Here is a 15,157-nt window from a genome sequence, read left to right as displayed (position 1 = left end):
CTGATTCTACCAGTTTTTCTAGTATCCTTTTTCTGTTCCAGGATCCTACCCAGAATCCCAGTTACATTTAATTACCTTGTCTCCTCCAACGTGTTCCTTGTTTTTTCTCTTCTTTCATGATCTTGACAGTTTTGAAGAGTACTCATCGCAGTTATTTTGGAGAATATTCTCAATCTGGGTTTGGCTGATGTTTTTTCAGGACTGGAATGAGGTCATGCATTTCTGGCAGAATACCACAGAAATGATCCTGTGTCCTCAGTGCACCGTATCAGTGGGATCATACTTCTTATTACTGGTGATCAGTTGGCTAAGGTAGTGTCTGCTGGCTTTTTCCACTGTAAAGTTACCATATATTTCCTTTTGTGATTAATAAATATTTTCCAAGAGATAAAACACTATGCAAATGTTGTTTTGCCTCACATTTATCCCTACTAATTTTAGCATCCATTGGTGCATCTTGTCTGCAATGATTATTACTGTAGTTTTTGCCCGTTGTGAATTTTCTGCTCTCTTCTTCTACATTTGCTAATTGAAATTCCATTGTAAGGAAGAGCTGTCTCTTTTCCCCTGTTTTTAAAATATCAGAATGGACTCATGGATATTTATTTCATTGTGTGAGTTTAAATTAAATAGTATTATTTATTTTACTGCTTTAATTATTCTAGCTTTGGCCATTATGGCTCCTTCAGGTTGACTCTTATGTTCTTTTGATAAGCCCCATCCTTTTTTTGAGCATTAACTTTCTCTCTGGAATCATACATTGTTCCGGGTTCAACTTATATTTTCCATGCCTCAATCCTGGAATCAACCATTTTCTCAAGGATTCCTGGTTTCTTTTATTGTACAGTGGTATTTAGAGACCAGCATCTGGGTGATAGGTGTGCTCATTGCTGCTAGAGTGTCATTGTTTGTAATGCAACTTACTTCATATGGGCAGCATTTCTTATAACTCCACATGGCAGCAGAGAAATGAATTCACAGTTCTCTCCAATATCAGAGTGTCAGCCCCAAAGGCCATATTTTTAGCCTTTTAAAATTGGAGAATGTTGTTACTCTCTTAAGATGAATTCTAGAATTCAGCTGGTTAGTTCCTAATATAAATTTTTAATTTAAAAATTTTAAAACTAGACATTTCAGTGCATTTATTGTGTGTTTGGCAGATGAAAGTATAGCAGAGGACTTGAATATAAGCTGCTCTTAGACTGTCGTAATTCTTGGGTTATATTTTTATGACCTTCAAACATTAAAATATTGATGATAATTTATTATTATATACGATTATTCTTCACTATCAACACTAAGGAAGGGGCAGCAAAGAATGAAAAATAATGTTATCTAAGAAAATTTCTTCAAAATCCTAGTGTTAGCAAACAGGATAGTATTTTTTTTAATATATATAATATGCCCCCTTGGTTACATAAATATTAGTTGCAAGGGGCATGTTTTTAATCTATTTTTCAAGTTTGTGCAGTAGCTAAGTTTGTTTTTAGATACTGGTATTTAGTCAGTGTTTAGTTCAAATATACGTGAGCAACTGCAATATTCCCCACAGAATAATGAGTGCCTTGAGGTTACAGAGAAAGGAGAAGCCAGTTTCTGAGTTCTTACTGTTACGTAGTATTATCTCATTTTCAAACCTCACGTCACAGATGCCCTTCTCTTTTCCACATGGCTTTTATTCCTCCTTCAATACTCAGTTCACGTATCAGTTTTTCTGGTGTCTCAGATTCTGCTAGGATAGGTTTGCTACTCTAGGTTCCTATGCTAGCCTCTGTGTACCTCTGGAGAGGTGCACAGCACCATGACATTTTATTAAAGAAAGATATAATTTAATAAAGGAAACTTTCCTTAAGGAAGTAACTTTTCTTGCTGTTGTTGTTTTGAGACTGAATCTCATTATGTTGCCCAGGCTGATCTCAAATTCCTGGGCTCAGGAGATCCTCCCACCTCAGTCTTCAAAGTAACTAGAACTACAGGTGCATGTCACCATGCCCAGCGCAACTTTTGAATTAAGTACAAAAGGGTGAATAAGTTTTGCCAAGGAGAAGGAGAGATGGTTGCATTCTAGGCAGGGGGAAGAGTATGTGCAAAGGCACTGTCGCAAGAAGGACCTGACATGCCCAGAGACAGAGAAGACAGTGTGGTTGCAGCACAGAGAGTGAGAAGGAGCATGGAGATGGGAGAGGCTGCAGAAGTAGGTGGAGGCTAGAGCATGCTGTGCCTCACTAGGCCATCTGAAAACAATTGGAAGTCATTGGAGGATTAGATATGGGGGTAGAGGGAGACTAGCACACGTGTTCAAATTTACATTTTCAAAAGTTTATTTTGGCTGTAATGTGGGAATCAAGCAGAGGGGGGCAGAGTAACTGAGTTTACCCAATTGGAGAGGCTATTGCAATGCACCAGGATAGAGGGTGGTAACTGGGATAGTGTAGGGGAGGGGACAGAGGTGTGGAGACATTTGAAGGGGTAGCCAGAGTGATGGTGATGGACAGAGTTGGTTTGTGGGTGGAGAGAGGCATCCAGGGTACTTCTTAGGTTTGTACAACCAGATGTGCGCCTTTACTGTCCCCTACTTTTCCTACTGTACCACCTAGACTACTTCATAATTGCTTATTTAATCATTTCAGTGGGGCAGAGATCTTAACTGTCCTCTTCTTTGTTATTTTCACAAAATCTCATGCATTGTAGGCCTTCAATAAATGCTTGTTGAATGAATGAAAATAAATTTTACAGGTGAAATATTTGAGAATTAAGTGACTTGTTTTGAGTGATGGAGCTGGTTAGTGGCAGAGTGCTAAGATTATAATTTAGACGCTTTGTTCTCAGTCTGTTGTCTTTTACTTTTCATATTATATCTTAGTCTTAGGAATTACGAGATGTTTCATTTTTAAGCCACATGTAATCAAACATAGCTTCTACCTCTGATTTTGTTAGTAATTGAGGTAGAATTGAGAGAAAACACAGAGCATTGAAATCTGCAATTGCAGGTATATAAAGAACCTGTTTCAGAAGCGTGAGCCACCATGCCCAGCCCAGGTATTACTTTTATGTGCAGAAGAATAAAGCGTTAGGGGAAGAACAAATCAGTTGTCAGAAATCAAGCTGAACACAAAGTTAAAAAGAGTGGACAATCTTTGTAATGTGATTTTGAGGGGTGGAATTTCATGGATTTTTTGAGGCTTTTCCAAAAAAGCTAGTGTGGATAGCTTCTTTCCAATTACACCTCCATAGACACATTGTCATTGTGTCTACTTCACCCTATTTTACTTTACTCAGCATATAGCATTTTATTTCTTTTTTTTTTTTTTTTGAGACGGAGTCTCGCTCTGCCGCCCAGGCTGGAGTGCAGTGGCGCGATCTTGGCTCACTGCAAGCTCCGCCTCCCGGGTTTACACCATTCTCCTGCCTTAGCCCCCTGAGTAGCTGGGACTACAGGTGCCTGCCACCACACCCGGCTAATGTTTTGTATTTTTAGTAGAGATGGGATTTCACCGTGTTAGCCAGAATGGCCTCAATCTCCTGACCTTGTGATCAGCCCGCCTTGGACTCCCAAAGTGCTCGGATTACAGGCATGAACCACTGCACTGGGCCAATTTTAATATATATTTTAATTTTAAAAGACCTTTGTTTTTCAGCCAGACTTCTGAGTGGGGAAGTCTGGGGCTTCTTGGTGATGGCAGATTTATCTTTTTCATTGTACATGGTCATTTATCCTGAAGACTGAGCTAGTTAGCACTGAAAGCATGTTGGGATGGATGGGAATCAAGGTTGGGCCATTTTTTTAAATGAAGGGACTATTAATTAGAACAGTACAACTACTTTATGTAAATGAATGTTGATTTTTTTTTTTTTTTTTGCCTGGGCACTATATAATGCCTTATTTTAGCTCAAGTACCTTAGCTTACTCAGCATTATCTGAAATTCATTTACTTGCCACATTAACCATACGAATTAGATATTGATTAGGAATTGTTGTTACTCTCTTTGTTAAAATGAGATGGAAGTTTAGAGAGGGAAATCACTTCACCAGGTTAACACAGTAACTGGTAGACTTGGGATTCAAACGCAGGATATAGTCTCCTTTGAGAATCTGTGTCCTTAACCATTCTGCTACACAGTCTCCCTTTGAATGAACTGAATTAATAATTCTTACCTCATGGCTAGTCAAAAATTAGAACTATTTTTAGAAATAATTATTGATCTATTAAATGAATTAAAGCCATTTGTAAGTCCAGAGTGACCGTGACGAATTTAAGCTGGCAGCAGATAGCATTCTCACCAAATAAGAGTTTAAGTAGTTCCATTGAAGATTTGAAATCAGGCATATTCTTGTCTTCCTAGGTGATGGATGTTCTTTTGGATACCAGAACACGGAAAATGAATTAAGGCAGGTAACCCAGTGTTAGTCTCCACAATGTTATAGAGAATCCTAAGCAGCCAGAATGTCTGCACTTGCCTTTCACTGTGAGATGGTGTGTGTTTTAATGAGCCTAAGCTAGCAAATAATAGGAACAACGATTGTACATCACCATTGATGCTGTCTTTTGATGACTTGCTTTGATTGTGTCTGTGGAATTTTCTAGGTAGGGAAACCTCTCTACGATAAGGTTCAGGGAGAGTAAATGAATTGTTAGCATAACTGGAACTTGATCACTGTCTTCTGCTCAAACTCAGTGTTCTTTTATTATATCTCAATGCTTGTCATGAGCAAAATGCTCTGAGTGCTCCAGAAATGCCAAACAACCGAAAGTCCCCCCACTTTCATGTAGCTTCTGAAAGATCCAGTACTTAATCTGATGAGCCATTTGTTAAGCTGATTATGTAGCATTTTATTGTGTTATTTCCTTTTATGCATAGTTTCTATTTACAATTATAGTTTCTAACAGTGGGGAGTTGTGTGTGTGAGAGTGTATTTAATCTCAAAAGAGGTATGGCTAGCTAGTTGAATAAGAAAAATGGTAAAAGTATGTGTTGGGAGGCTGACATCAATAAATTGAATAAGTCTTCCCTTTTTTATTTATTGCTGTGTTCTTTTAGCCTGCTTAGTTATATTAAATACCCCTGACCTTTTTCCCTGCTTGCCTTTCAAGTCCTAAACATTCATATAAAGGCTTCCAATGTGATTAGCATTGATGCTTCTGAGTTTGCATGGAAACTAGATGGTCAGAGATAAATTGTGGGTCTCAGCAGTGGTCAACCCAGGAGGTTTTTACATCTGCCTCTTCCCTGGATTGAAAATGCTGCTGGGGCCATATGGCAGAGTGCCTCACAGAAGAGCCAGGAATGACTTTCTGGCTGGGTTCCGGATTATCACTTGCTCGTATTTTAAAATGGAGGTTGTAGTGCTTTGGGCTTGATTTACTGTATACTAATGGGATTATTACTTAACTTGAAATGGCATAGTGGGTTGTGGCAGGGGTGAGGATGGATATACCTAGAATAAAATTCCAGTAATGTTATCAGTATTCCATTCAGGGAAAGATTTTATTCAACTGTGTTTCTCCTTAATAAGTATGCAAAGAAAAACACCAGCTAATAAGTATCTGACCTTTGACGGACTTCTGTCTTTGAAAATACAAACAGTTTTGTTTAGAACAAAGTAAGATTTCCTGACTGGCTTTTTCTGTTTGATTTCTTTAATAATCTATCATTATCTTTCAATTAAATGCCCAAATGTCTTCCCTACATGCAGAGGAGTTATTGTGGCCTGGTTTGTATGCACACTGCTGACCTAAAATGTGCCTTCAAATATACATACCCAGGACTTGAAAAATCTAAACTAAAAAAAGAAAGGTGTTGGGAAGTTTAAATTAAAAAGGGGGAGTGGGGACGGGGAATGATGCTTTATGATTATGAGAAGGTCTCACTTTCTCTGAGCCTGTTTGTGTGTGTCTTTCTCTCTGTGTGTGTGTCTCTCGTGCCCTCTGTCTCTAACCCCATTTCTATCAGCCTTTCTCTTCTCTCTATCTTCCCTGTCCCATCTTTCTTCTCCCCCTTCACCCCTTTCTTGGGCTCCATCCTCAGTCCTTTTGTTTTCCTCCTCACCCCCAAAAGCTGTCTCTCAGATTGTATATCACTCCTTGGATGACTTTCATTCATGCTGTTTGCCTGTCTATTTATGTTATTTTTACTTGCTTCCCTATCAGGATAATTCATTTTATTTGAGTGGCGATGCATACAACTTTAAGATTTCACAACAGCCAAGTCTGAGAATTGTCACAAGAATTTTAAACCTATTTCATCTCCTCTGACTTTATCTCCACTTCTTACCCCCCGCAGCCATCATCACACTTCCCGCACTTCCCCCTGCTCTATCAGGAAGATGGGAAAGCATATTTGGTTACACAGTGATTTGAAGTTAGGACTGGAGCAATGAATAAACAGAGTACATTGAGATTCTGCTTGATTTGTACCTTTAAGATTTGGACCTGCAAAATAAACCATGGTGTTCATTTGTAGTGGTAGATAATAACAGCCATAAAATCTTCCAGGAAAGTCTGTCTTGCCAGGATAATAAATCTGCAGTCTCACGAGGCTCCTAAAGTTAATAATTTGTCATCATGGTTGTGAAGTATGTGACCTTTTATGTGATTTTATACACAGATGACCACATATGGAAGCTAGGGACACTTTTTCTATGTTTTGGAGAATTATTTCTTAAGAGCAACAGCCATTTTCTCCTCACTATGCAGTAGTTCTATTGAAGTACTTTTATCCTTTAATTGAATTGTATAGTACATCAGTTCATCTCTAGGAAAAGGTGGTGGCTACTTTTATATTCATACTGCTTTCCTCTACTACATAGTGAGCCTAGAAAGAGATTTTGCAATGGAGCCTAAGGTATTCATTTAGTAAATCGTATTTATTGATATAGGATGTTTAATTAAACTGCCATGTGGCTTCTTCATTTTGACTTAAATAAACTCTATTCTAGAAGAAGCCACTGAAACCTGCACCGTCAAAGAGCCTTTCTTTCAGCTGGCAACTGGATTATGAGAGTATGTGTATTAAATATTTTAGAAAGATACGTTTTTTTAAATAAGTAAAAATTATCACACAGGCTGTCTTAAACTATTTTTAAAAAGAGATCTGATTTTAGATTTGGTTAAAATACTAGCCTACATTAGTATTCTTTTTAGGAAATAAATATTCATATAAATTGTTTTTACAGCAATTGGCCCTGAATACAGATTTCAGATCATTGAAAACGGAACCATTTGAAATCTGCATTTCCTTTCCTTTTCCTAATTTATTTCAGTTGCTCAATAGGATTTTCTCATGGAATTAACTTTTCCCTCTCAGCGTAGTTACGTAAGCTTGTTCTTGTAATCATGAAAAACAATTACCCGTTTCAGCACTTATTAACATGGACTTTACTTGAAGGGTTTCTGGTTTTAAAGTCAGAGCACATGACTAGAGGCAGATGAAGAGTACCTCATCATTTATAGCCACTGAATCTCTATAATTTGTAAATGCCTTGGGAAAGCTAGAGCTGATGCTCAAAAGCATGCTTTTGTGTTAGAAATCTTTTAGTGAATACTTACTCAGGTCATAATGCTTTTAAAGCCCTGCTTTTCTTTCCTCAGAATAAATTGAATTATATGTTACCAATAACAATGCCATGTCATTTCAAAGAAAACTGAATTAAGTAATCCAAGTCTGGGTTGCTGAAAACTAGATGACACAGAGTAGGCACTGTGTTAGTTATCATGCAAAGGATCTCTATTAGCCAGCTTGGGCTGCCATAATAAAATACCATAGAACTGAGTGGCTTAAACAACAGAAATTTATTTTCTCATGGTTCTGGAGGCTAGAAGCTGCAGATCAAGGTGCTGCTGCTTCAGTTCCTGATGAGGGATTTCTTCCTGGCTTATAGATTGGCTGGCATTTTGTCCTCACATGGCAGAGGGAGAGTACTCTCCTTCTCTTCTTAAAATGGCACCAGTTCTATCAGATTAGAGTCCTACCCCTATGACCTCATTTAACCATTACTACCCCCTCAGGCCCTATCTCCAAATTTAGCTACATTAGGGATTAAGGATTCGACATATAAATTTTGAGAGGGCACAGACATTCAGCGCATAAAAGAATCTAGTTGTTCAATTAACAAGGATTGTTGAGCCCTGATATCTTGTTATACCTGCCTGTGTCCCTTCCCCCATTTCCCTCCACTCTCCTTTCCTCACAAACACTCAGATAAGGATTTTTTTCAGCTACTGTTTTTGTTACTTATCAAACTACCTAGTAACATTATGAATTGTAAATGTTATTAGCCATTGAGAAAGTAGCTGTGCACTGACTGACTGACCCTAATTGACTGGGATGGCTAGATGGTGCCTTCTCCATGGTGGAAGATAGGTTGGAGAAATGTGGTTGGTAGCAAATGCCGTCTGATTTGAACAGCTTTGAGGAAGCCTGGTTCTAGTTGGTTTCAGTTCTCTCCAGATGCTATTTGAATCTAAACCAATTTTCCAGTTCTTATCATTACAGAATTGTCTTCTGGAAGAATTATTTCTTTTTATTACTTGGTAGCAATATGGATGTAGTTCTGTGAATCATTAAGGCATTTTAACTCATCTTCCACTCTCTTTTGTTTTTTATCTCTTTTAGGTTGTTTGAGGGACGTTCATCAAGGAAACCAGAGAAACTTAAAACGCTCTTCTGCTACTTTAGAAGAGTCACAGAGAAAAGTAAATTCCTTTCATTCTTACTGTAATTTTTCTTGCTGATGGGAACAGTTCAAGTCAAGTAACATGTGAGGAACATTTTGTGTTTAACATAAACCTTCCTGTCCCCACCACATTGAAACAGTAGTAATGATTCAACATTATAACCTAGATTTTACGCTTATGTTGTGTATGAGCATAAATGTGTGCTGTAAATGTAGGGGGGCGGGGTTTACATACTCTGAAATCAGACCCACATTCTCTGAAATCTGTAATATACGTCAAAAGATTTTCATGAATAAAAACCAGAGAAAGTATATTGACCAGGAAATAAATTTTGGATGCTCTTTATTTAAAGAAGTATTCACTAGTTTATTTGCATAAGTCAACTAACGCATTGCTTTTCTAACCATTCCTCTTTTGTGCCCCCCCTAAGCCTTTTGTGGAGTTCTTATAAAACTGTTTTGTACTGAGTTTTGTATCTCCATCTTCCTCTATTGAACCTTAACATTCTTGCTTCCCCAGAACCTGATAGCAGCTGAGACAGTATTAGTAAATGTCCAACAAATGCTAGTAATGACCAGTGATAATAGATTGGTATTGCCACTCTTATCTCAGAAGCTGAATGACCGTAGTCAAGTTTCTTGACACCTCTAAGCTTCAGTTTTATCATCTATGAAATAATATAATAATGGCCAGTACCTTATAGGGTAGTTATAGATATTAAACAAGAAGATACATGCTTAATAAATGTAAGCTATTATCAATGGGTAGCCTTTCCTACAAGTGGATGTAAACCAGAACATCTCAAAAGTTTCTTTGTGCTAAGTAGGTGAGGTCAACCTCGTCAAGTGAAATGACTTTTTTTCAGTTCTGGGTTGTAGGATTGTCTTAAAACATGTCTTTGAATCATTTTAAGGTCATTTTTCTCATATCCTTCTTTTACTCTTGTATTCAGTGTACTTGGCATTTTCGCCCTTGAATGTGTTGCTATTGGACATTGTTAAATTTTTAGAATGAAATCAATTATCAGGATTTTGATATTTAAGTGAAAATTATATGCTTCTTTGATAATGGGATTATTTATCTCATAGCTTATTGAATTTCAGATTTGTGCCCTGTACTGAATGAAATATTAAAATGCAGAATTATTTGGACCTATGAGACACAAAATCAAATTAGAATTTGTAATGATTTGTTAAAAAGATGACTATTTAAGGCCAGGCGTGATGGCTCGTACCTGTAATCCCAGCACTTTGGGAGGCTGAGGTGGGTGGATCATGAGGTCAGGAGTTCCAGACCAGCCTGGCTAACATGGTGAAACCCCATCTCTACTAAAAATACAAAAAATCAGCCGGACGTGGTGGCCAGCGCCTGTAGTCCCAGCTACTCGGGAGGCTGAGGCAGGAGAATGGCGTGAATCCGGGAGGCGGAGCTTGCAGTGAGCCGAGATCGCGCCACTGCACTCCAGCCTGGGCTACAGAGCAAGACTCCGTCTCAAAAAAAAAAAAAAAAAAAAAATACAAAAATTAGCCGGGCACGGTGGCGGGAGCCTGTAATCCCAGCTACTCGGGAGGTTGAGGCACAAGAATCACTTGAACCCTGGAGGTAGAGGTGGCAGTGAGCTGAGATTGTGCCACTGCACTTTAGCCTGGGTGACAGAGCAAGGCTCTGTCTCAGAAAAAAAAAAAGATGACTACTTTTTTTTGGCTATTCTAGGCCTAATTCGAATTATTACTATTGGTTTTGTTTTGTTTTATTTTCACAGTACTTTGAGTTGCTGTTTTAAGTAGAATTATTATAACTAAGTAGTACAGAGTTTACTTTTTTGTCCTAGGAGTCAAATCATATATGTCTTCTCTAAAAACCAACTTGGCTTTCTAAATTTTAGGATTTCAGATACTTTGAGGAAAAAGCTAAAAGTTTGTTTTTTCAACTAGAAATGTATATGCCATTATAAGTATTGGGAATTTGAAGAAATAAATTATAACTAGACATTTTATTTCCTGACTTCTTCACTACACATGGTAATTAAGTTCTTTGTAGAAATGCAGTACAACATTGCTCTTGGTCTTCAGTATGTAAAGTTAACGGTTTAAGGAGGAAATACTAAAGAGAATAAAAGAGGTTGCAGTATAATGAGTCGTGTAGAAGTTCTGGAGCCTACTCAATAGACTTCAGAAACTTATTTAAGATACCATATTTCATCGAATCTAAGATGTCATAGATTATTTTTAAAAAGTGCTATTACGTCATATTACCTCTAAGAAGGAAAAAAACACTCCGGACAGGGAGTTTAGTAGGAGACCTGACCCACGAGGCTGGTACACCTAAGAATAATTGAGAAATTAATTTATCATCCAGAAAAGGGACCATAAAGAAACATGCAAGTCTCAACCTTGACTCTAAATAGAGAAAGGAAAAAAAAACATTTCTCTGAGAATTTGAACCACAAGCCCTAAGCTTTGGGTGTGCAGCCTCACCACCAGTGTGGTCCACAAAGGCCTACCACAAAGGATTAATTCGGATGATATCAGGCTGATAGTGCTCCCAGATGACAGCAGAAGCAGATGCACATCTTTTCTGGGAAAATTCACCTCTAGACCTATGGTAAGATACCTCCTAAAAGATGATTCCAGTTTCGGAAACGTAATATGTGAAAAAACATGCCTTTTAGAATTGATAAAAATAGAATTCCATCAGGACTAACTTTTCAGTGTTGTTAAACATGTATATTTTATATTTGATGAAGATCTTGAGACTGAAATATTTTAAAGAGCATTCCAAATTAAATTATTTTCTATATAGTTTTAGATAAAGTATCTTATAGATCAGGTTTTTGAAAATTTATGACCTGTAGGTAGTATATATTGTGACTTTATTATGGGAAGTATTTGATTAACCAGCGTATCCTATTCTAAGATGAAAGTTGCCTTGTTATGAAAGAAAGCTCGCAGGGCATTTTTGTTAATCTAAGAAACCATGTTCTTCTGCCTTTTCTTGCTTTGCCAGCAGTGTTTATGAATTTCTCTTAGCATCTCCTAGTATATATGAAGAACATTTGATGTTCTTACTTCTCTGCTAAGTTACCGAATGACAAGAGAGATGTTTTCTATCATATTCATGGAATTGCTTCTCTAGTGTTTGAGTTGTTTGACCACTTACTTGTGAGTTTTAAATATGTTACCCATTTATCTTAAGATTAGATATCTAAAGAATGTAAGACCCATGTTAAGAAAAAATTTTGTTTTCTACTGCAACTGCTCCATATGGTTTTTGAGCGGTTCGTGCTTTTGACTGAGAACAAGGAAATGTGGAATTGTGCGTAGGAATGGAATGATGGCCAGGCTTTCACTGGGCTAGACACCGCCATCACTAATAGTTCCTGACATCTCTCTCTTTCCTTAAGAGCTTTTTTTCTATTCAAGAAAACAGAAATGGCATGGCCTTTTTAGTTTGTTCTTTGATTTGAATCAGACAAATTACTTCTGGCCAGCTGATTTACTTGTTTCTTTTGCTACTAGCTTTTTTTTAAAAAAGTAAATCTGACTAGAAAAGGATCTCATCCTCTAAAATTATTGACTGCATTAATAGTACTTCATCTTAATCCTCCCAAATTTATTGCTTCTTGAAAAATATGTCATCTTTGTTCTGTAAACTCTTAGAACCAGTAATTTCTCCTCTGGCTAAGACTGCGACTGACAAGTAGAGTGATTGCCCACTATCTAAGCCCGGGACTTAGCTGTACTAACTCCAGAGGATGTGCAAATGATTTCGTTTTTAAATCTGTGGCATTTCACTTTACCATAAAGTATATAAATGTGTATTTATTCACCAGTCTTTGAATGTAGGGTTAAGTCCTTTCTTTGTAAAGGAGTCTACAAATTTGAATTCAATTTTGTCTTTATTGCATAAGCTGTACCAGTTATACATCCTTTTTTCAGTGCTTTTTAAAAAAAAAAAAAAAGTATTCAGCTTCAAACACTTTACCAGAAAGTACCAGCACTCAAATCCTACTGTTGTGCTGTTGTTTGTATAGTTTTGTTTAGTGAAGTCTTATTATTTTATAGGAGTTTCTACTGTAAAGTTAATATTATTTTCAATCAATATTCTGTTATTTTCCAGTACTAGACTTTGTATTTCCTGATTAGTTTTATAGCCAATGTTAGACCTGTTCTTTTACTGAGTGTGTGTGTGTGTGTGTGTGTGCGCGTGTGTGTGTGTGTGTGTGTGTATAATCTTTTCAAAATTGAAACTTATTTTGGGTATGTTTTTCTTTTATTGCTTCTGTAGAACCTACTGGGTTGGTGACATTTACAAGACAGAGTCTTGAAGATTTTCCAGAATGGGAAAGGTAACAATAATAAAAATAATACTAGACCCCTAGAATTAGAAGGACTCTTTCACCATGAGAGGATTCTATTTTATAGCACCTGGAAAGATGGTTTTCCAACCTCTAATTATCCTAGTGCCAGGGAATTTCTTCTCATAAATGATCCATTAATAGCTCTCATTTTTGAAAAGGTCATGCCTTTTAAATCAAAGTCTATAACCCTTTGATTTCAACCATTTTGTCTTGGTTTTGTTTTCTGAAAGAAAGTCCTGTTTAGAATTGAGGAGTGTTGTATTTGAAGACACTAATAAAAGGAACACGAGTATTTAAATGTTTCTCCTTACCCTCTTTTTTGGTTAGTGTTTGAACTTTATGGCTTTTCTTTCTGGAGGACAAGATTGAGAGAAGTCTTTTTATTATTTACATTTTAGTAAACAGTAACTGTTTAGAGTTTGTCTGAGTGGCAAGAATTTTGAAGTTTGGCTGCCCTTGTGTACTACTGGTAGATTTTGTGGAAGTTGGTATTTTCTGTTTGTTTCTTATTTATCAGAAAATATTGAGGAAATAGCAGCCAATCTGAGCTAATTCAGATTTGTAGGGTCCTTAGTGTCCTGAAATAGTTATAATACACTTAAAGAAGGGTCCTGAAATAGTTAACTATTTCTTAATCTAAAGCAAGTCCCCCAATACACTTAAAGAAGTGTGGATTAACTTTTTAAATATGTTTGAGGACATGATGAAGCATATTAAACAAGCATATTAAACATATTTAACCAATGCCTCTCATTTTCACTTTCTAATAATTTTCTAATAATTTTATGATAGTGTGTAATTGTTTTGTTTGGAATTAGTGATGAATGGAAATCACTTTTTAAAAGTTAACTTGAGAAGTCATATGTGCTTAGGTGGCTTTCCTGCATTGTTTTCATCCATCAAGTGAAAGTGAAGATAAAGATAAAGTGAAGTGAAAGATAAAGAAATTGACTTCAGAAGACTTGAGTGCATGGTTTAGATGATTATTAATAGAGGGAAGTAGATAAAAGTTTAAGCAACCTGAAGAGAGAAAAAAAAATAAGCTTGAAAAAGATGAGAACATGTACAGCATTTTGGCATCATGGCATGTTAGATCTGAAAGAAACCCCAGCCGCCTACTAAACTCTTGGATCAGCTCTGTAATACCTGCCATGGACGGAGACTGGATAGCTTCAGTGATGGGAAATCTGCTGTTTCACATCAGTTTGTTCCAATGGTGGCTGCTTGTGTTATCATCTCATGCTTTCATTCACTAAAAATGTTTTCTGCATTCATTCTCCACCATTCCTGGTTCTTCCTTCTGGAGCAACATAAATACACCTGAATTTGTAGTTTTAGCATCTGACCCTTCTTCATGTATCTTAATGGCTTCTTGACCTACTTCCCTCTCTAACAGTGCACACAATTTCATACTAAATTGATTCATTTCTTCTATTTCACATGTAATATGTATTCTAAACCCTTTATCTCTGCTCTTAACATACTCCCATTCATTGGGCCCTCTTAAAATACGGTGCCTGGAATTAAAAGTACCATTCTGCTGTGTCATCTCTATGGTGCAGAGGATTGTTTTTCTTCATTCTTCTATTAATCTCTAATAGGAATGCAGATGTTTTATTCCTGTTACTTGGGTGATTTTACAGATCAATCTGAGGGCTTATTTTTAAGTCATCCAGGATCTCTACTTTGCATCTGATACTCATTTGAAGCTAGTATGAAAGAACACCCATTTGTATACCACCATGTGGGAGAGAAGGAACAGGTCAAAATGCAGAGACTGGCAAGGCTGCTGTGTCAATGAGACACGGTAACTTTGCCTCTAAGTGAGACCGAGATTGTCCCCTTAGTTTTGATAGACAGAATTTAACTTATTTTTGTTTCATTGATCTCATTTTTGTTTTAGCTGCTTCATAAGTGAGTTGGAGAATGTAATTAAAATCAGTCTCTGAGACTCGACAGAACCAGAAACATGCATTCACTTAACGAGGGAGAATGAAGAAAAGTTGAGGATTGTTGGTGTTCCCAAGAGTAAGGGGCTAAATGGGTGCCAGGAGTTGGGACTGAATTCCAAGTTTCTGGCATGTTATAGTCAACCCTTTGATTATCAGCAAATACTTTAGCC

The 15,157-nt window shown here is 37.0% G+C and overlaps 1 protein-coding gene across 8 annotated transcripts in view; it reads left to right on the top strand.

Annotated features, from left to right (window-relative positions):
• Nucleotides 1-15,157, top strand: part of PARG (poly (ADP-ribose) glycohydrolase) — a 146,180-nt gene that overhangs the window by 86,127 nt on the left and 44,896 nt on the right. For all 8 annotated transcript variants that reach the window (XR_001002707.1, XM_011950376.1, XM_011950379.1 and 5 more), the window contains 2 exons: nucleotides 8,614-8,693; nucleotides 12,963-13,023. Coding sequence is in view for 7 of the 8 variants with exons in the window: in XM_011950376.1 (XP_011805766.1) it covers nucleotides 8,614-8,693; nucleotides 12,963-13,023 (141 nt within the window). In the remaining variant the exon portion in view is untranslated. The remainder of the gene's footprint in view (nucleotides 1-8,613; nucleotides 8,694-12,962; nucleotides 13,024-15,157) is intronic.

The sequence above is a fragment of the Colobus angolensis genome, unplaced genomic scaffold (assembly GCF_000951035.1).
Source record: "Colobus angolensis palliatus isolate OR3802 unplaced genomic scaffold, Cang.pa_1.0 Scaffold306, whole genome shotgun sequence".
Taxonomy (NCBI): Eukaryota; Metazoa; Chordata; class Mammalia; order Primates; family Cercopithecidae; genus Colobus; species Colobus angolensis.
This window is presented reverse-complemented; position numbering and strand designations above follow the sequence as displayed.